The sequence below is a fragment of the Mustela lutreola genome, chromosome 3 (assembly GCF_030435805.1).
Source record: "Mustela lutreola isolate mMusLut2 chromosome 3, mMusLut2.pri, whole genome shotgun sequence".
Lineage (NCBI taxonomy): Eukaryota > Metazoa > Chordata > Mammalia > Carnivora > Mustelidae > Mustela > Mustela lutreola.
Window position 1 is genome coordinate 138,080,374 of NC_081292.1, and position 23,363 is coordinate 138,103,736.

The following is a 23,363-nucleotide window of genomic DNA, read 5'->3' on the forward strand; positions in this document are numbered from 1 at the left end:
CCTCATTCTGGGGCTTAATATTTCCCTTTGTCAAACATCCAGTCTGCTCAGTTTAGGGGTGTGGGCTGGGGAGGTCCGTGGAATGTATTATCCCATGGCGTTAGCATCCTCTTGTCAATTTCGGTCATTACTTCATTACTTACTTTATGTCTGTTTGCTTTGGCCTAAATACAACCTAGAGTTGTTCTCTGGATCCTAGAGAATCTATCATTTCTTCCCATGGGTCTGATTATTTTACATTACATCGGGTAAGTCTTTTTGAAGGAGCTACAGATAATTACCTCACTTTTTTGTGACTCAAGTCACTTATCCCTTCTTAAAGGGGAGAGATGATCCCACTATGAGTGTAGTTTTATGAGATTTGCTTTCAAGCAAACTTAACCCTTCTTTATTTTCTTTTTTTTTTTTTTTTTTTTTTTTTTTAAATTTATTATTTTTTTTTAAACTTTTTTTTTTTTTAAGATTTTATTTATTTATTTGACAGAGAGAAATCACAAGTAGTCGGAGAGGCAGGCAGAGAGAGAGAGAGAGAGGGAAGCGGGCTCCCTGCTGAGCAGAGAGCCCGATGCGGGACTCGATCCCAGGACCCTGAGATCATGACCTGAGCCGAAGGCAGCGGCTTAACCCACTGAGCCACCCAGGCGCCCAACCCTTCTTTATTTTCTGACTGCCTGCTTTGGTTTTGATAGTTTCAAAGAAAGCGTGGAGAAATCATCATATTCCGACTGGCTCGTAAATAACAGTGTTGCTGAGCTCGTAGCTTCCACAGGCCTTCCCGTGAACATCAGCGATGCCTACCAGGATCCTCGCTTTGATGCTGAGGTAAGAGGAATTCTGTGGGTGCGGTTTTAAGGTTCACTTGTCACCCTGGTAATGGTTTGGGGTTGAAGCAAAAGAGGGACATCATATAGAACCACAGCAAGTCCTGAGTTTACAGGCAATTTTTTTCTTCCTGCATCTTTCCCCTGTGATCAGATTTTTAGCATTGCCTACTGTAGAGTACCAGAAAAACTTCCTCTCTACTCTGATCCATGGCAAAATGGCTATCTGTTCTGTATTAGTTTGATGCTGTTTTATAATTGGGTACATTTTGTAGTAAATGTACCCATATACGAGTACCTATATCTTAACTCATGAACATTTTATATTAAGCGTAATTTATATTAAACTATGAAATAGTTATCAATAAAAATGTATATATAACATAGTTATTTCCCAATAGATGCTAGAACAACTACCATGTCTTTTAAAATTGCTCCTGAGAAATGGTAAATTGGTTTGTGTTATTGTTTAATGTTAATTTTGTAGGCACATTGTGCTATATGCAGAATATATTAAAGCAATATAGATTCTGACTTGCAGATGTTTAAATTCTAAATATCTACAATATCATAGAGATAAATTTACATGAATTTATAAAATACCTGTGTGTGTGTGTGTGTGTGTGTGTGTGTGTGTGTGTGTGTTTTCAATAAATTACATGTCTTCAATTCTAGATTGCCAAGCTAAGATTTAATGAGTAACAGGAGTTTTTTTGCAAGGAAGATGAGGAGATGTGTTCCAGGCAAGGCTGAGAGAGCATGGGGGCTGAGGGTCTGGAGAGCTAAGGTGAGTTAATGCTGTCAAAAGCACCAGGTAGATAAGGCTGTAAGTGGAAGCAGAAGCCAGATTGTTCCAGGACCTTGGAAGCCACGTTAAGAATGCCCTGTGCTATCCTATGTCTGGGGTGGGCATGATGTGGTAGGAGGCTGCAGTCTAAACTTAACTTCAAACTTCAGCCATGTCATCTTTGCAGATCTCTGCTGGGAAATTTTTAAGTCCCCAAAACTCACCACCTCTCAGTAGCTGCCTGGAGCTTTCTTCCCTCAGGCTATGTCCCCTAGCAGTTTCTATTAATTCTTGAGCACGGAGCTCAGCTGCTCCTACCTTGCAAATCCTTCCACAAACTCTCAGTCTGGGTTGGGTGTCTCTGCAGCGTGCTCCCTTGGCTGTCCCAAACTTGACCACCCCTCTATCTCTCTTCAGTTCTGATGCATTATTTCTAAGTTTTAACTTACCTTCCTTGGGAAAGTACCCAGTTGAAAGCTTCTTTAGTTGTCCTCCTTTGTGGGAAAATACCAACACCTTTGTTCTGTGATTGGCAGAAATGCTTTATAGAGGTCAGTATTTGTTTACTTTACTAATATGATTGGGTTAGGACTGATATGACAAAGTTTTGTGTTTTGCTGTGTTTCTTTCTTCTTGCTTTTAGAGAAAGAATCCTGAAGAACAGATATCTAAACACAGCTTTATGAAGGAATGGTCTCGGTGTCCTATTACTGACATCAGTAATAGCTAAACAAATCTGAAAGTCTTGCTATGCAGAAAAATCATTTGTTGCCAATTCCTTGTTACCAAGTCTTCATATTAGATTAGATGTCAAGGGGTCACAGTTGAGTTCTTTCCCAAATTTTAGCACTAAGTTTGGTATGGATTACTGTTATTCTGCTCTTAGCTTTGTACCTTGAAGTCAAATTCTGGGGAAAAGAAAGAATCAACAAATTAGGCCATTTTAAAAAGTTGGTTAAGCCATATGTAAAGATATAACAAAACACAAGGCAGTGAGCACCCATATCCAGTTTAAGACAAGAACATGACTATTACTTGTGAATCCTTATACTGATCTTTCCTAATCCCTCCCCTTAACTTTGCCTGCAGAGGTAAACCTATCCTACTTTAAACTTAACATTCCTTTGTTTTTCTGTATAGTTTCATTGCATATATCTGAATCTGTGCCAAATAGATCATTATACCTTGCATGTCTCTGAACTTTATATACATTAAATTATACTGTATGTATTCTTCTATGGCTTGCCTTTTCATTTGACATATGTTCCTGAGTCATGTGAGTTTGCAACTCATTCATTTATTTTCCCTGTGCCAAGTATCCCACTGTATGAAGAAGCCTTGCTTTTTTTTTTATCCACTATGCTGTTGATGGACATTTGGGTTCCATGTTTGGCGGTCACATACATAACTGTTAAGGACCAGTGTCTGTCTATACCTTGGAGTCTGACAGCCTGGGTCATAGGCTAGCAACATCTTCGCCTTCATCAGGGAAGGAAAAATTCTTGTCCAGTCATTGTTCTTTTTTTTTTTTTTTTAATAAAAAACAGCACATGTAGCAAGCACAATTCATATCTCAAGAATATTTCTCACTCATAAAATTCAGAGATGTTGGATATGCCATCTCCTTGTGTCTTCAGACTCTTGTCACATCTCTGCCTGATTAGAGAGTGATACAGCCATTTTACATTTTTCTCTGAACTTATAGTCCATTCCAATAAAGCAGCATGCTCCACTGATCTATTAAAAGAACAGTGTGGACTCTTGAGCAGAAATGCAACAGTTACTTCGGTGGGATTGGACCCCAAAATGTTGTGTTTTTATTCAGTAGTTAGAGGCAATGATGCCTGAAGACAGTAAACTGTCTTCAGTGACTATTTAATGAAATCACTTTCTTCCCTCTGATAAAATAAAGCATGTATTTATACCAACATTATTTCTTGGTCTTTCACCTTTCAATCTGCCACATACCTAATCCTGAATTTCAAATGCAAATCTGAAGACACATCATATTTGATTTTTACGTGGTCTCTTTGCATTGTATTGGAATTTAAAATTAAATTTTTATATAACTTTATATATAAATATATAAATTTAAAATATCAAATTATTTATGTTTCCCTTCTCATGGTAAGGGAAAAAATTGGTAAGGAATTAATCCATGTAGATAGAGGTGAGAGTATTCCTGCAAGCATCTAGTAGACATGTCCTACGAATGTGTGTGTGTGTGTTGTTGTGTGTGTGTGTGTGTGTGTGTGTTATATTACACCAGAAAAAACAAAATTATTTATCTGCTTAGGCTTCCTCCCTTATCAAGTATATTTTGCCTCAGGGACAGGTATCAACTGTTTATGTTAATAATGAATGAGACTCCAGCCTAAGCCACGATGCCAAGAGGCTAAGAGGCTCCAACCTTCTCCCCATGAAGCCTGATGTAAGACGGTGTAGATCATAAGATAAAAACAACCATTTCAGATAATATTTTTTATTAATGTTTTAAGTGTTTTCCTCAAGATAAAAAAAAATGTCATGACAAAATACAATTACTTTGTTCTTGCACTAAAAATAATTCTGGAATCATCCTAGAAGTAGAGGGTAACCTTTAGAACTGTGTTGTCTTCCTGCAAAGGTTTGAGTTCTCTCTTCTTGGTCAGCTATGGAGCCATAATTTTTATTGGTAATCATAATTGAGTAGTTATTTATTACTGGTAGAATATAGGGAAATAACTTTTTAATCCAGGATTAATGGAGTATCTCCCAGAGTTCTCTCCACTGGAAAAAGTGCTTGCCTTTTGGTTCTCTACACTCACTGACTTCCCTGAATAGTTTGAAGCTGGTTAACAAGAATGATAATCTGCAGAATGGTATCATAGGTAATCCCTTCAAAGCATTTCCTATTTTTCCTACAGATTTCCTCAACATAAATCTATATAATGAACTTAAATTTGCCAGAAATACATTTTCCTGAATGTTGGTATCTATCCTAAATTTCTCAATAGCTCAATGGCTAATTCTGGCAACTTGAATTCTCCTTACTGAACATGAAAAAGGACCCTAATTCATCAGACAATGTAGTGTCCTGGGATAGAACCCCCCAAAATGGATTGGTCTTATGCTGGGATTTAATATTATAGATGTGTCAACTTTAAGTTAATAGGAATATTAGAGATTTCTTTACAGACGAGGAAACAGACTGACTTGCCTAAGACCACACAGCTTCCTTGAGATAGGGCATAGAACAGACTGGACTTTCTGATTCCTAATTTAATTCCCTGATTGGTCTCCTATAAGAACCAGCTGCAAAGGAGTTGCCTGGGCAATGGAATCACCATTCCCATCTTCCTTCTATCCGCAAAGGCACATGAATGTTGGCCAGCAAACCCACCTCTTTATCCTGCCTGTAGGCATACTACTTGCATATACATTATAACATGTTAAATTATATACAGTTTATAAATGATGCAGTTCTATATAAATATCAATGAAGATATCTGCCTGATTAAGGACTACTTTCTGGGGCACCTGGGTGGCTCAGTGGGTTAAAGCCTCTGCCTTCAGCTCAGGTCATGATCCCAGGGTCCTGAGATCAAGCCCCACATCGAGCTCTCTGCTTGGCGGGGAGCCTGCTTCCTCCTCTCTCTCTGCCTGCTTCTCTGCCTACTTGTGATCTCTGTCTGTCAAATAAATAAATAAATAAATAAATCTTTTTTTAAAAAAAGGACTACTTTCTTCTTTTGGGGTGAGAGCAGATTGGCAAAAGCAGGTCTTTTTCTCTAAAATGAGGGACCTTTCACAGAGCAGCAGACCAGCAGACCTTGATTATAGACAAACCAGCTTCAACTCTCTTCATCCCTAGACACAGTAGGGAAGGAAGAGGAAAGTTGCTAGCCAAAGAGGGGAATTAAGGGTGATTGTTTGTTGACAGTAAAGAAGAGATGGTAGCACTAATCTGATAACCTGTAGGTCTTCAAGTCAGCCAGTTCTCTCCTTGTCTTCTCAGAGGAGGAATAGTAACAGATGTTTGTTACAGAGGTGTTGAGGCTGGATGCATGTCCCGTGGCCTTGGGCTACCGTAGAGAGATGGTCACCATATCCTCTCCTCAAGGAGCCAGCAAAATGCAGACTTGGCTCTCCACAAGAATGGCCAGACATCCAGGGACCAGATTACCAAGGCACATTAAGGATGATCAAATTTCTGGAGTCAGCCAGCCACACTGTCCAAGTCCAAACAACCCACCAGTCTTTAAAATGTATAGCTGAAAAATCGATTACTCTGGTATATTTCAAATGCAACCCCGTTCCCCACATTCAAGTCACAGTATCAGTTAAGGCAATAGATAAACTCCAGAATCTCCGTGGCTTAACACAATAGGAGTTTAATTTTTGTTCCTATTGAACCCAAACAGAATGTCCTGATCATTGGTATTGCACAGGGAGATGTTCCCTTCTCCATGAATGAAATCATCCTGCAACCACCAATGAATGACTTGCCCAGCAAACCATCTTGAGGAGTCTTCAGATCGCCAGTTAGGCGCCAACCCCAATATATCTTCTCTTGTGCATTTGGTAGTTTCTTCCCCAGTTTAGATGAACACAGGAAGCTTGTCAATTGGGAGATTCATGACACCAGTGGCTATTTTCTGTTAATAAGAGAGAATTTAGTCTGCCAAGCTTTACAGCTGTAAATAGCTGTACAGCTAAAGTGGAAACTAGATTTCCAATTTTGGTGTCTTTCCTACCTTATAATCACTTCTGGGAAGTCCTCACAAGCTCTGCCCAAAGATATGCAGCAAGAGAATGATCCTTACTTTGAAACCTCAGTTTTGAAACTGTTGGTCTTCCTTTTAATAGAAACTACAAAGGGAAGTGTTTCGTGTGATATAAAGCCCATCCCAGGTGCTGCCAAGAGCTTGCTGTGAAGGCTATAGGGCAAGTAATCATAGTTGTCTACCTGCTGGGTATTCTCTTTGTGACTGTATTAAATGTTTAATGGAGTTCCCTCCTTGTGGGGAGGAGAGCAACTTGGAGGGCAAGCCGCAGTGATTACTTGCCTTCTATCTGCCTGTTTGGGTTAACTCTGAGGAGCGGCACCTGCTGGGCTTGATGGCCTGCATGGTTTTAAGGCCAAACTCCTTGGCTTAGGGGTAGAAAATCATGAGAGAATGGTTATATAAGATACTCACAGAGCAGAACTAAATTTCTGAGCTCTAAATTCTGTGACCTTATGAATATCACGGTATGTTCATTCTGTTATAAGACTCTGTTACATCTTCCATGAAAAGGATGGAAGAGAGAAAAGATATACCTGATTATATTTATTTATTGTGGCTCAAGAAGCACTCATGTTCACAGGTTACCATGTAGGTGGGTTTTATAGTCTTACCCATCATTTGCTCCTTGGGAAGAGGGTGCCTGTGCTTGGCTCCTGAAGATACTGACAGAACACCGTGTGTATCAATTTCCTATTGCTACATAATGACACACCACAAATTCAGCAGCATAAGACAAACATCCATTTCTTATCTCACAGTTTCTGTGGATCAGAAAACTGGGTACTGCATAGCTGGGTTCTCCACTCCAGGGTCACAAAAGGCTAAAATCAAGGTGTTGGCTAGGTGACATTCTCATGTGGATTTTGGCACCTTTCAAAGCTTATTCAGGTGATGGCAGAATTGAGTTCCTTGCAGTTGTAGACTGAGGTTTCCCTTTTCTTAATAACTGCTGCTAAAAGGTCTCTCTCAGCTCTTAGAGATTGCCCTTAGTGACTAGCCATACAGCCCTATGACAACATGGCAGCTCACTTGCTCAAAGCCATCAGGAGAATGTGATGCAGTCGGCTGCAACAAAGGCTTACAGGATGTCAGGAGTGAATTACATAATCACAAGAGTGGCTATCCCATACCTCTGCCACATAACATAACCTAATCAAGGAATTGATGATCCTGTCATATTTATGAGTCCTGCCCACACTCAAGGGGAGAGGATTCTACCAGACTTGTACCAAATGGAGTGTGGGAAGTGGGAATCTTAGAGGCCATCTTGAGAATTCTGCCTACCACACTTATAATGACTACACTTGCATCCACACAAAGTATCTCTATCCCATAAGACCTTCCATATGTCCTACTATGGAAGAATGTCCACAAGCATATTTTTCTGATAGACCCCTCAAACCTAACATGTCTAAAACAGAGCTCACAACTTTTCTTCTCCCAAGCTACTCCTCTCTCTGTTTCTCTATATCTTTTAAGGCAACTCAATCATTCCTGATGCTCATGACAAAATTTTATAGGCATAATTCTCTCACGTTGCATGTCTAATTCATCAGGAAGTCCAGGTGGCTCTACCTGTGAAATTTATCCAGAATCTGACTACTTCTCACCACACAACTCCTACCAAGCTTGGACTCCAGTCCAAGCTACCCCCATCTCTGGGCTATTTCATGGCCATAGCTTCTTCCTCTCTGCCCCTCTACACTCTGTTCTCGATATAATAGCCAGGTGCTTTTATATTTTAGGTCATCATATCACAACTCTGCTCACAAACTCTTCAAAGTCTCCTTATGTCATCACTATAGGAAAAGCCAAACTCACAATCCTTTCAGAGGTTTACAATGCCCTACACAATCTGGCACCTCATTAACTGACCTCAGCCCTGACTCCTACTTCTCCAGCCACACTGGTCATTTTGTTATTCCTAGAACATACTGCTCACACACCTACCTCAAGGCCTTTGCACTGGCTATTCCTTCATCCGAAATACTTTTTCCCTAATATCTCCATAGTTCAAATCCTCACTTCTTTTTTTTTCCTTTTTATTTCTTTTCAGCATAACAGAATTCATTTTTTATGCACCACACCCAATGCTCCATACAATCCGTGCCCTCCCCAATACCCACCATCTGGTTCCCCCAACCTCCCACCCTCCCACCCCTTCAAAACTCTCAGATTGTTTTTCAGAGTCCATAGTCTCTCATGGTTCATCTCTCCTTTCAATTTCCCTCAACTCCCTTCTCCTCTCCATCTCCCCATGTTCTCCATGTTATTTGTTATGCTCCACAAATAAGTGAGACAATATGGTAATTGACTCTCTCTGCTTGACTTATTTCACTCAGCATAATCTCTTCTAGCCCTGTCCATGTTGCTACAAAAGTTGGGTATTAAAAAAAAAAAAAGTTGGCTATTCATCCTTTCTGATGGAGGCATAATACTTTATAGTGTATATGGACCACATCTTCCTTATCCATTCGTCAGTTGAAGGGCATTTTGGTTCTTTCCACAGTTTAGTGACCGTGGCCATTGCTGCTATAAACATTGGGGTAGAGATGGCCCTTCTTTTCACTACCTCTGTATCTTTGGGGTAAATACCCAGTAGTGCAATTGCAGGGTCATAGGGAAGCTTTATTTTTAATTTCTTAAGGAATCTCCACACTGTCCTCCAAAGTGGCTGCACCAACTTGCATTCCCACCAACAGTGGAAGAGGATTTCCCTTTCTCCATATCCTCTCCAACACACGTTGTTTCCTGTCTCGTTAATTTTGGCCATTCTAACTGGTGTAGGGTGGCATTTCAATGTGGTTTTAATTTGAATCTCCCTGATGGCTCGTGATGATGAACATTTTTCATGTGTCTGATAGCCATTTGTATGTCTTCATTGGAGAAGTGTCTGTTCATGTCTTCTGCCCATTTTTTGAAATGATTATCTGTTTTGTGTGTGTTGAGTTTGAGGAGTTCTTTAGAGGTCCTGGATATCAACCTTTTGTCAGTACTGTCATTTGCAAATATCTTCTCCCATTCCGTGGGTTGTCTCTTTGTTTTGTTGATTGTTTCCTTTGCTGTGCAGAAGCTTTTGATCTTGATGAAATCCCAAAAGTTAATTTTTCGCTTTTGTTTCCTTTGCCTTTGGGGACATATCTTGAAAGAAGTTGCTGTGGCTGATGTCGAAGAGGTTACTGCCTATGTTCTCCTCTAGGATTCTGATCAAATCCTCACTTCTTTTAAAGTCATCTTTCAAATGTTACCTAGTAGTAAGGCCTAACAACCTTGCTATTAAATCCCCTTTACCCTGCCCTATTTTTTTCTCTATAATTCCTAACACTTTCTAATATGTAATCTATTTCTGTATTTATTTTTTTATTTTTGCCATCTGTCTTCTCTCACTAAAATGTAAGCTCAGTGAAGGTGAGGATTTTGTCTGTTTTGCTCACTGATATCTCCCCAATAAGTGGAACAATGTTTAGTACTTAATAGTCATTTTTGTTCAGTGTTGTTTAATATTTTATTTATGTTATTTATGAATATATATATTGTTAAATATATCATAGATTGATGCATGAGCATATTATATATCTGTAGGAAAAGATCAAGAATAACTTACACTAAGTTGTTCATAGTTGCCATGTCTAGAGAGATGACAAGATTAGAGATTTGGATTTTATTTTTACTTAAAAATTTCACAAGTATTTGTATTATTTTTGTAATTCAGTAAAATTATAAAGCTATTTTAAAACTTTAGACCCTTTATGTTTTATGTGAAATTATATTCTGCCAGGCTATTATGAGCCCTCTAAAAACCATAAATTATTACTCAGAGCCAGAAGTGAAATAATGCAAGATTTCTAAGTAAATTAACTTTCCTTGCCATATCTTTGGGGAATTCAGATGGTTATTCTCTATTGCCCTAGCCAGCGTAGAGTGCTGCCTGGATTTTATCCTAGGGTCCTTCTTTGCCTGAGACTGTCCCAACAGCATGTGAATAAAAAGCCTTTACAGATGAGCTGCTGCAGTATCAGGTGACTTCTTGGAGTGCATATTCTATTTACAAATACAGTCACCCTGAAACAGTTATTCTGGTCTTGCTTTTAGCTGGCATTGTGCTTATGAATTCAACTCCCAATAAGTAGTTGCGCTCTAGTGCGTTATCTGTGACGCTTTCTCCCTTTCTTTTTGTACTAGATTCAAAAGAATACCTTAAAACAAAGACACTAATGCACAACAAGGCATTACTTAGTCATTATAAGCTGTAATATTCTATTGCTTAATTTAGGATTTCCCCCCATTTGTATGGTCATGGAGAGAATTTTCAGAGTAATTATGTATGGAGTTAGTTTGTCCTCTGTCTGGAGCAGGAATGAACAATTGGACCCAACATTTAAATAAGAAAGGTTCGGCAAGTAGGGGGAGTTGGGGGGAAATGGCAGAAAGTAACTAAAAAAGTAGGGCAGGTCTTATGCACGGATGGTTTGGTGATGTATGTATTTGTTAGAAATTTAGGAGCCGTGGGAAACCTATCAGCACCCAGATCTCCTCTGCCATGGGTGGCTGATGCCCAAAGTTACACTGTTAAATCTAAGGTGTCATGACCCTAAATCGGGCTTCAGTCCCAGTTTTTCCATATGAAATTCTTCCTCTGGTGTTTTTTTTTTTTTTTTTAAATTACTAAGGCCTGTTGAAGACAACTCAATATTTCTTGCCCTTGTCATGTAGCACTTAAGGATAATGGGGCTCCAGGCTCCAAGATCCTTTGACTTAGCACATTAAAGCCCATTTCAGCTGTCAGAGCCTCATAGCCAAGCACTCCCGTAGTCTGGGATGCTGAGTGCTAGCTCAGCAGGACAGTTCATTGTCTGTTTCCTATAATGCCTTCTGGTCTATCAGCTCTGCTGCTGTCACAAAGGAAATGCGCAAAATTGAAACCATTACGTGATAGAGCTCCGTGGATCTGCTGAAAACCATTTGCTTACCAGCAACCTCTTAGTCGCTGATACTTAGTGTAAGCCAGTTTGAGATACCTCCCGGGTAGAAGGGTTTGAAGACTGGGCAGTGGATGGAACAATTCCAGATGACCAGGAAGGTGAGGAAGGTTAGGAGGGTTACTAAGACTTGACTAAGGTATAGAATGGGGTAGCTGTGTGCTGTGAAGCAAATAAGGGTCGTCAGAGTGGAACAGACTTTGCTGCGTAGGTGGTGAATGCCTCAGTTCTAAGCCCAATGGTCAGTGATTTTTCAGGAGTACTTTGTCAGAAATTTAAGGAATCATTTGTAGGTATGTTCTAGAAGCCATTAGGACTGATCCTATGTGTAGGTAAGGTAGGCAAAAAGAAACTGCCTCTCTACTGTTTCAGAAAAAACCAAGGGACTGACGTCAGAACATCTCCACACTCAGCTTGTCCTAGTGTCAGAATTTCTTTGGTAGACTGACATTTGGGAGATAAAGTATTGCTTTAAATTATTGCTGGGGTGCCTGGGTGGCTCATTCAGTTAACCATCTGTCTTTGGCTGGAGGCATAACCCTGGCATCCTGGGTTAGAGCCCCTCCACGGGCTCTGCACTCATCAGGAGTCTGCTTCTCCTTCTCCCTTTGCCCCTGCCCATTCTCCTGCTCATGCACTCTGTCTCTTTCTCTTACTCACTCTCTCTCTCTCAAAAAAATGAAATATTTTATTTATAAATAAATACATACAGACAGACAGACGTATTACTAAAATTGCACCTACCTTTGTAGGGAAAGGAAACACATTGAAAAATAAAGAATAGTGTTATAGTACCACCAACTCACTTAACTTTTCCACTGACTGCCTCTGAGAGGCTGGAAAACATCACAAGTGTATTTTGATGGCTCCAAGTAGATGCATGTACTGGAATGACCCAATGAGGACACTAGAGAAAATGTTTAGGTATACACATCTTTAATTGGAAAGAAGTAGGCACTCCCAGACAATATGTTTGAACATAGCCTTCTAGAAAGGCTGCTTAGTCTCACATGGTCTAACATCTGGGACTCTAACGATGTGAGTTTTGAACTGAGAATGTTTGGGAACCCTGTGGAACAGTGGGGCCGATATTGGGAGGCAGGTTTTCCTCTCAGTATTAATATTTGCAATGTTAATGTTAATTAACATTTACAACATAAATGTAATATTTACACTTGCAAAACACCTTGCAAATTTTGAAACCCTTTCACACATATTCCTACAAAACAACTTGGAAAATAAGAAAAAGCACAAAGGAAAAAAGATGAGAATTGGCTATAATGCCAAAATCTGGAGACAGCCAGTGTTGACATTCTGGTGTGCACGAGATAAATGTCAATAACAAAACTGAGACATAGAGAGGTTTGGTGACTTGGTTGGGGTGAAGAGGCCAATAGATATTTATGAGCTCCATGGACTGATATGATCTGAACACCTGGGTTATCTGATAAACAGAGATGATTCTTTCCTGCCTACTTTGTTATCCTTCTTCGCTCCTGTTTGGGGTTCATTCTTCAGACGTCTGGTGCTTCCTTTGATGGGCTTCATCTCTTCTCCTTTAGCCCCTGCAGAGGACGATACATGCTCTCAGCCCTTGCTGTTTCGTATGGTCATATCGACTAACCATTTTTCAGAAACAACAGCATTGCCACCGATAGACAAGTCGGTGGGGAGAGGGGGTTGCCTTAATGATCTTAAAATAAAAAAATTCATCCTCATCATATTCTGCTGTGCTTTCTCCCCATCTCCCGTCGTGCTGGGCTCATCAAGCCTGCTGATCATTACCACGCTTTCTTCCTTTTTCTCATCGCCGATTAGCGTCGGCTTCCCTTCCTTCCCTCAGCTGCAGTGGGAATGATTTAAAGACATTCTCAGCATTCTCTTTTTGCTCCTCCTGTCCTCTTGTGTCAAGCCTCCAGTGTTGGATCTGTCCAACTCCACTCTCTGAGTGTGGCCTTCCTCTCCTCTAGAATTAACCACTTGAATTCTGTCTCTCGTCCCATCCCTTCTTGCCTTGCCTGTCTTTGTCTTCAGTCATCCCATTTTTGGTGCTTCAGTGACCCATTTCGGGGGGCTTATCCTAGTTGACTATGCTGCAAAATTTGACGCTATTGTTCCACGTCAGTTCTATTTAGAAAATAACTTTCCCCCTTGTCTACAAGTAATTCATTATCCAAAATTTAGAAAGCAGAAATAGTAGTTTAAAAACTCCCCTAGGCAGAATTCTTTCACAATATATACATGCATCAGATCATCATGATGTACACACTGAACATGAAACTGGGGAGGAAAAGTGGTGGTCAGAACTGAGCAGGGATGGAGGAATGAACAGAGAAGTTCTGAGGGGCAGTGAAACTCCTCTGTGTGATACTGTAATGGGGGATACAGGCCATTAGGCAGTTGTTAAAACCCATGAAAAGTACAGCTTCAAGAGCCAACCATAATGTGAACTGGGGACTTTGTAGGAAAAATGATGTATCAGGGTGAGTTCATCAGTTGTAACAAATGTAGCACACTGATGTTGCTAGTGGGGAAGGCTAAGGTGCCGGTGTGGGGCAAGAGATGGGAACTCTCTGTACTTGCACTCATTTTGTTGTGAACTTGAAACTGTTCTAAAAAGAAAAGTCTACTTAGAAAGTAAAGAAACAGAAATTCCCATAGGCCGAAGATGGCGGAGAAGTAGCAAGCTGAGACTGCTTCAGCTAGCCGGAGATCAGCTAGATAGCTTATCTAAAGATTGCAAACACCTGAAAATCCATCGGCAGATCGAAGAGAAGAAGAACAGCAATTCTGGAAACAGAAAAACAACCACTTTCTGAAAGGTAGGACCGGCGGAGAAGTGAATCCAAAGCGACGGGAAGATAGACCCTGGGGGGAGGGGCCGGCTCCCGGCAAGCGGCGGAGCAACCGCGCACAAAATCAGGACTTTTAAAAGTCTGTTCCGCTGAGGGACATCGCTCCAGAGGCTAAACCGGGGCGAAGCCCACGCGGGGTCAGCGTGGCCTCAGGTCCCGCAGGGTCACAGAAGGATCAGGGGTGTCTGAGTGTCGCAGAGCTTGCGGGTATTGGAACGGGAAAGCCGGCTACAGAGACAGAGCTGACAGTAAGCTCGCAGCTCCGTGTTACCTTGAACCGGTCGCAGGCTCGGTGAGCTCGGAGCGTGGCCGGAGGTCAGGCAGACGGGAGTAACTGGCGCTGTTCTCTGAGGGCGCACTGAGGAGTGGGGCCCTGGGCTCTCGGCTCCTCCGGGCCGGAGACCAGGAGGCCGCCATTTGTATTCCCGTCCTCTGGAACTCTACGGAAAGCGCTCAGGGAACAAAAGCTCCTGAAAGCAAACCCGAGCGGATTACTCACCCCGGCCCCGGGTAAGGGCGGTGTAATTCCGCCAGGGGCAAAGACACTTGAGAATCACTACAACAGGCCCCTCCCCCAGAAGATCAACAAGAAATCCAGCCGAGACCAAGTTCACCTACCAAGGAGTGCGGTTTCAATACCAAGGAGAGCAGCAGAATTCCAGAGGAGGAGAAAGCCAAGCACGGAACTCATGGCTTTTTTCCTGTGATTTTTTTTAGTCTTGCAGTTAATTTAATTTTTTCTTTTTCATTTTTTTTTTTTTCTCTCGCCTTCGGGTAAAATTTTTTTTAACTGTTACCTTTTTCTTTTTTAACGATTTTCTACTAGTTTATCTAATATATATATATATATATATATATATTTTTTTTTTACATTTTTCTTAGGTGTTTTCTTTTTTTTAAAAATTCTTTTCTTTTTTTTTTCTTTTTCTTTTCTTTTTGTTTTTTTTTTCTTTCTTCCTTTTTGAACCTCTTTTTATCCCCTTTCCCCCCACTCACGATTTTGGATCTCTTCTAATTTGGTTAAAGCATATTTTCCTGGGGTTGTTGCCACCCTTTTAGTATTTTACTTGCCCCTTCATTTACTCTTATCTGGACAAAATGACAAGACGTAAAAATTCAACACAAAAAAAAGAACAAGAGGCAGTACCGAAGGCTAGGGAACTAATCAATACAGACATCGGTAATATGTCAGATCTAGAGTTCAGAATGACAATTCTCAAGGTTCTAGCCGGGCTCGAAAAAGGCATGGAAGATATTAGAGAAACCCTCTCGAGAGATATAAAAGCCCTTTCTGGAGAAATAAAAGAACTAAAATCTAACCAAGGTGAAATCAAAAAAAGCTATTAATGAGGTGCAATCAAAAATGGAGGCTCTAACTGCTAGGATAAATGAGGCAGAAGAAAGAATTAGTGATATAGAAGACCAAATGACAGAGAATAAAGAAGCTGAGCAAAAGAGGGACAAACAGCTACTGGACCACGAGGGGAGAATTCGAGAGATAAGTGACACCATAAGACGAAACAACATTAGAATAATTGGGATTCCAGAAGAAGAAGAAAGTGAGAAGGGAGCAGAAGGTATACTGGAGAGAATTATTGGGGAGAATTTCCCCAATATGGCAAAGGGAATGAGCATCAAAATTCAGGAGGTTCAGAGAATGCCCCTCAAAATCAATAAGAATAGGCCCACACCCCGTCACCTAATAGTAAAATTTACAAGTCTCAACGACAAAGAGAAAATCCTGAAAGCAGCCCGGGAAAAGAAGTCTGTAACATACAATGGTAAAAATATTAGATTGGCAGCTGACTTGTCCACAGAGACCTGGCAGGCCAGAAAGAGCTGGCATGATATTTTCAGAGCACTAAACGAGAAAAACATGCAGCCAAGAATACTATATCCAGCTAGGCTATCATTGAAAATAGAAGGAGAGATTAAAAGCTTCCAGGACAAACAACAACTGAAAGAATTTGCAAATACCAAACCAGCTCTACAGGAAATCTTGAAAGGGGTCCTCTAAGCAAAGAGAGAGCCTACAAGTGGTAGATCAGAAAGGAACAGAGACCATATACAGTAGCAGTCACCTTACAGGCAATACAATGGCACTAAATTCATATCTCTCAATAGTTACCCTGAATGTGAATGGGCTAAATGCCCCTGTCAAAAGACACAGGGTATCAGAATGGATAAAAAACCAAAACCCATCTATATGTTGCCTCCAAGAAACACATTTTAAGCCCGAAGACACCTCCAGATTTAAAGTGAGGGGGTGGAAAAGAATTTACCATGCTAATGGACATCAGAAGAAAGCAGGAGTGGCAATCCTTATATCAGATCAATTAGATTTTAAGCCAAAGACTATAATAAGAGATGAGGAAGGACACTATATCATACTCAAAGGGTCTGTCCAACAAGAAGATTTAACAATTTTAAATATCTATGCCCCCAATGTGGGAGCAGCCAACTATATAAACCAATTAATAACAAAATCAAAGAAACACATCAACAATAATACAATAATAGTAGGGGACTTTAACACTCCCCTCACTGAAATGGACAGGTCATCCAAGCAAAAGATCAGCAAGGAAATAAAGGCCTTAAACGACACACTGGACCAGATGGACATCACAGATATATTCAGAATATTTCATCCCAAAGCAACAGAATACACATTCTTCTCTAGTGCACATGGAACATTCTCCAGAATAGATCACATCCTCGGTCCTAAATCAGGACTCAACCGGTATCAAAAGATTGGGATCATTCCCTGCATATTTTCAGACCACAATGCTCTAAAGCTAGAACTCAACCACAAAAGGAAGTTTGGAAAGAACCCAAATACATGGAGAATAAACAGTATCCTACTAAAGAATGAATGGGTCAACCGGGAAATTAAAGAAGAATTGAAAAAAATCATGGAAACAAATGATAATGAAAATACAACGGTTCAAAATCTGTGGGACACAACAAAGGTAGTCCTGAGAGGAAAATATATAGCGGTACAAGCCTTTCTCAAGAAACAAGAAAGGTCTCAGGTACACAACCTAACCCTACACCTAAAGGAGCTGGAGAAAGAACAAGAAAGAAACCCTAAGCCCAGCAGGAGAAGAGAAATCATAAAGATCAGAGCAGAAATCAATGAAATAGAAACCAAAAAAACAATAGAACAAATCAACGAAACTAGGAGCTGGTTCTTTGAAAGAATTAATAAAATTGATAAACCCCTGTCCCGACTTATCAAAAAGAAAAGAGAAAGGACCCAAATAAATAAAATCATGAATGAAAGAGGAGAGATCACAACTAACACCAAAGAAATACAAACTATTATAAGAACATACTATGAGCAACTCTACGGCAATAAATTTGATAATCTGGAAGAAATGGATGCATTCCTAGAAACATATAAACTACCACAACTGAACCAGGAAGAAATAGAAAGCCTGAACAGACCCATAACCAGTAAGGAGATTGAAACAGTCATTAAAAATCTCCAAACAAACAAAAGCCCAGGGCCAGATGGCTTCCCGGGGGAATTCTACCAAACATTTAAAGAAGAACTAATTCCTATTCTCCTGAAACTGTTCCAAAAAATAGAAATGGAAGGAAAACTTCCAAACTCATTTTATGAGGCCAGCATCACCTTGATCCCAAAACCAGACAAGGATCCCACCAAAAAAGAGAGCTATAGACCGATATCCTTGATGAACACAGATGCGAAACTACTCAACAAAATACTAGCCAATAGGATCCAACAGTACATTAAAAAGATTATTCACCACGACCAAGTGGGATTTATTCCAGGGCTGCAAGGTTGGTTCAACATCCGCAAATCAGTCAATGTGATACAACACATCAATAAAAGAAAGAACAAGAACCATATGATACTCTCAATAGATGCTGAAAAAGCATTTGACAAAGTACAGCATCCCTTCCTGATCAAAACTCTTCAAAGTGTAGGGATAGAGGGCACATACCTCAATATCATCAAAGCCATATATGAAAAACCCACCGCAAATATCATTCTCAATGGAGAAAAACTGAAAGCTTTTCCGCTAAGGTCAGGAACACGGCAGGGATGTCCATTATCACCACTGCTATTCAACATCGTACTAGAGGTCCTAGCCTCAGCAATCAGACAACAAAAGGAAATTAAAGGCATCCAAATCGGCAAAGAAGAAGTCAAATTATCACTCTTCGCAGATGATATGATACTATATGTGGAAAACCCAAAAGACTCCACTCCAAAACTGCTAGAACTTATACAGGAATTCAGTAAAGTGTCAGGATATAAAATCAATGCACAGAAATCAGTTGCATTTCTCTACACCAACAGCAAGACAGAAGAAAGAGATATTAAGGAGTCAATCCCATTTACAATTGCATCCCAAACCATAAGATACCTAGGAATAAACCTAACCAAAGAGACACAGAATCTATACTCAGAAACTATAAAGTACTCATGAAAGAAATTGAGGAAGACACAAAGAAATGGAAAAATGTTCCATGCTCCTGGATTGGAAGAATAAATATTGTGAAAATGTCTATGCTACCTAAAGCAATCTACACATTTAATGCAATTCCTATCAAAGTACCATCCATCTTTTTCAAAGAAATGGAACAAATAATTCTAAAATTTATATGGAACCAGAAAAGACCTCGAATAGCCAAAGGGATATTGAAAAAGAAAGCCAACGTTGGTGGCATCACAATTCCGGACTTCAAGCTCTATTACAAAGCTGTCATCATCAAGACAGCATGGTACTGGCACAAAAACAGACACATAGATCAATGGAACAGAGTAGAGAGCCCAGAAATAGACCCTCAAATCTATGGTCATCTAATCTTCGACAAAGCAGGAAAGAATGTCCAATGGAAAAAAGACAGCCTTTTCAATAAATGGTGCTGGGAAAATTGGACAGCCACATGCAGAAAAATGAAATTGGACCATTTCCTTACACCACACACAAAAATAGACTCAAAATGGATGAAGGACCTCAATGTACGAAAGGAATCCATCAAAATCCTTGAGGAGAACACGGGCAGCAACCTCTTCGACCTCTGCCGCAGCAACATCTTCCTAGGAACAACGCAAAAGGCAAGGGAAGCAAGGGAAAAAATGAACTACTGGGATTTCATCAAGATCAAAAGCTTTTGCACAGCAAAGGAAACAGTTAACAAAATCAAAAGACAACTGACAGAATGGGAGAAGATATTTGCAAACGACATATCAGATAAAGGACTAGTGTCCAGAATCTATAAAGAACTTAGCAAACTCAACATCCAAAGAACAAATAATCCAATCAAGAAATGGGCAGAGGACATGAACAGACATTTCTGCAAAGAAGACATCCAGATGGCCAACAGACACATGAAAAAGTGCTCCATATCACTCGGCATCAGGGAAATACAAATCAAAACCACAATGAGATATCACCTCACACCAGTCAGAATGGCTAAAATCAACAAGTCAGGAAATGACAGATGCTGGCGAGGATGCGGAGAAAGGGGAACCCTCCTACACTGTTGGTGGGAATGCAAGCTGGTGCAGCCACTCTGGAAAACAGCATGGAGGTTCCTCAAAATGTTGAAAATAGAACTGCCCTATGACCCAGCAATTGCACTATTGGGTATTTACCCTAAAGATACAAATGTAGTGATCCAAAGGGACACATGCACCCGAATGTTTATAGCAGCAATGTCCACAATAGCCAAACTATGGAAAGAACCTAGATGTCCATCAACAGATGAATGGATCAAGAAGATGTGGTATATATACACAATGGAATACTATGCAGCCATCAAAAGAAATGAAATCTTGCCATTTGCAACAACATGGATGGAACTAGAGCGTATCATGCTTAGCGAAATAAGTCAAGCAGAGAAAGACAACTATCATATGATCTCCCTGATATGAGGAAGTGGTGATGCAACATGGAGGCTTAAGTGGGTAGAAGAAGAATAAATGAAACAAGATGGGATTGGGAGGGAGACAAACCATAAGTGACTCTTAATCTCACAAAACAAACTGAGGGTTGCCGGGGGGAGGGGGTTTGGGAGAAGGGGGAGGGATTATGGACATTGGGGAGGGTATGTGATTTGGTGAGTGCTGTGAAGTGTGTAAACCTGGTGATTCACAGACCTGTACCCCTGGGGATAAAAATATATGTTTATAAAAAATAAAAAATTAAAAAAAAAAAAAAAAAAAAGAAATTCCCATAGGCCAACAATTCAAAGGTAATTACTATGGTTATATTTCCAGGATTTTCCAACATACATGATAACTCTTTGTACACCTATAGATACCCACACTATTATCACTTGATGTATTAAAAATGTCCATGTTTAACAAATATTCTTCTATAGCGTGATTTACATTCGATGGATAATATTCCATTGTGTAGATGTGCTGTGCTTTCCTTAACCAAGTCCCTAGCATCATCATTAGTAATGCTATGATTTACACCTTTCTATGTAACGTTTGTGTGTAGCTATAATAGCTACCATAGAATAAATTTCTAGACACAAGGATTGATGGGTTGAAGGATATTTATACTTTTTAGAGTCTGGATACACATCAATAAATCTGTTTCTGCAAAGGTCGTAGCAGTGTATTCACACATTAGAAATGCTATAAAGCCTTAAGTTTACGAGCATGAGCTTTGGAGCTCTCTTCCATCCCAGGCACTGACCCGGTCATCTTCATTCCGCCCAAAATACCAGGTCCCCTCCAGTTCAATTTTCATCCTTTTCGCCTTTTCCTTGCACAAGCTCTTCTTTGGTGATTTTACTCACTCCCTCCAAACCAGAGGCTGATGACTCGGAGACGTGCCTCAGCAACCCCCTCTCTCCCACCACCATCTCAATTGTAACTTGAACTCGGAATCGTTTTGCTCAGACTGTGTTCCCCACATCAGGGAACTCCAGCCGCTCTTAGGCAAACCAGAAAAATTTCCATGTTATCCTCGGCAGGGATGGGAGAGCCTCCTCAGAATAAGAAATTCTTTGGGGAGCACTACAATAATGATTTTTGGTAAACAAAACTCTCTCTTATTTCACTGATCAACAGCCTGAGGTTTGTTTTTCTCACCACCAGCCTCTCGAGCTGTCTCTGTCCTTGTTTCTTTTACTCACCGCATGTTCTCGTCTGAGGAACCTCGTTCCTCAGCTGCTTCAGATCTCTCAGGAAAGGTTAGAGTGGGACTTCAGCTGGCCCAGATTTGGCAGAGGCAACTGTCCCTCCTTCTCTGTGCTGGCTCAGGACTACCAACCGCTGTGTATGACACTCAGCGGAACAAAGCAGACCCAAACATTCTAGCGCCGCTCTGGCTAGCCCAAGTCTGCAGCTGATACCACCCAGACCTCTGTACAATGGGCCTCCTCCTTCCTGCTCCCTAGCATTGCTGTAAGTCAGACTCTAGCCTGAGGGAGAGAAAGAAAACCACTTTGTCTCTTCTGGACGATAACTCTGATGGATGTGTTTGTTATTATCTGACTTTCTCTGAACCAGTCTCTTCACTTTCAAGGCAGTTAATCTCTCTGGGTCTTACCTGAGAGGGAGGAAGTAAACAGTACCTACCTTCAGGATTGTTTTAACAAGTATATGAGGTAATACCTGTGAAGGTGTTGAACCCAGTGCCTGACAGGAAGTGAACATCCAGCGCCATCATTGTCCTTGACCACACACTTGTAAGGATCTAAAGCTATTCTTGATTTCTCTAAACAGAGTTGCTGGCTTTTCTATAGTATTTTGAAATTGCTTTACTTGGACCCTTATTTTATCTTAACTGTTTCTATTTTTACCACACCGTGAGCTCCTCACATAATTGTTTAAATTCATTTTTGTATCCTCAAAACCCAGCCGTGTGTGTGGTGCATAGGAGGTGACAAATAAATAGTTGTTAGAAGAGGCTTGACTCTTAGCTCACACTATTCTCAAAAATCACTTTTGGTTTGATTGCAAATCTAAATGTGAAAGCTAAAACAATAAAGATTTTAGGAAAAGAATTGGAAAATATCTTCATGAGCTAGGAGTAGGGAAAGATTTCTTGAACAAAACCAAACAAGTACTTTTAAAAAAGAAACAAACATACTGGTGTCAAGAATAGAAGATATCTGGAAAATTAATTTCTCAGAGGAAAACCAAAACAATCTAAAAATAATCTTAATAAAATAAAAATAACAAAATAAAAATAATCACCTAAACATTTAGGAGTGCAAATGAACTTCCAATTTCAAATGTTTAAAATATGTAGCTCTTAACTTCTACAATGAACATTTTTTTTTTAAGATTTTATTTATTTATTTGACAGAGATCACAAGTAGGGAGAGAGGCAGGCAGAGAGAGAGGAGGAAGCAGGCTCCCTGCTGAGCAGAGAGCCCGATGCGGGGCTCGATCCCAGGACCCTGGGATCATGACCTGAGCCGAAGGCAGAGGCTTTAACCCACTGAGCCACCCAGGCGCCCCTACAATGAACATTTAAAAGTACCTTTTTTATCCCAATAACCATATAAAACCTTGATATCTTGTTTTTTTCTTATAGATATCACTAGATATCAAGGTCATATGAATTCACCAAAACCATATCAGTCTTCTTATCTAACAGTTAGATATGGACCATTGGTTTTAATATTAAGTGGAACTTATTACTGAATGAATGGTTTTTGGTCCTGGTAATTACATCTTCATATTTTAAGTATGTCATCTGACAGTCTAGAGTATAGAAAGAAGATATCTGAACCTCTACATTTCTCATATGGCAACTTTAATTTTTTGTGTATGACTTTATAATATATATAATAAATTAGTGATGTTAAAAATATAGAGTACTGGGGCATCTAGGTGGCTCAGTTGCTTAAGTGCCTGACTCTTGATTTTAGCTCAGGTCATGATCTCAGTGTTGTGAGATTGAGCCCCCCCAGGCAGACTGCTTAAGAGTCTCTCTCTCTCTCTCAAGACTAAACAAATAAATAAATAAGAGAGAGAGAGAAGTTATTAAAAGTATATATGCATATGGTAACATTATAGGCTCAAAACATTTTCACTAACAGATGTGCCCAATCAAAGAGACTTGACCACTAGTTTAAATAAAATGTTTTAAATACTCAGGGCAGAAACAGTTTCTAGAATTTTTGTCTGGTGGTATGATCATGATCAA

At 40.1% G+C, this 23,363-nt stretch overlaps 1 protein-coding gene across 1 annotated transcript in view; it reads left to right on the plus strand.

Annotated features, from left to right (window-relative positions):
• Positions 1-23,363, plus strand: part of LOC131827927 (dual 3',5'-cyclic-AMP and -GMP phosphodiesterase 11A) — a 248,434-nt gene that overhangs the window by 56,869 nt on the left and 168,202 nt on the right. Inside the window, exon 7 of the mRNA XM_059168871.1 lies at positions 690-822. Within this exon, the coding sequence (XP_059024854.1) occupies positions 690-822 (133 nt within the window). The remainder of the gene's footprint in view (positions 1-689; positions 823-23,363) is intronic.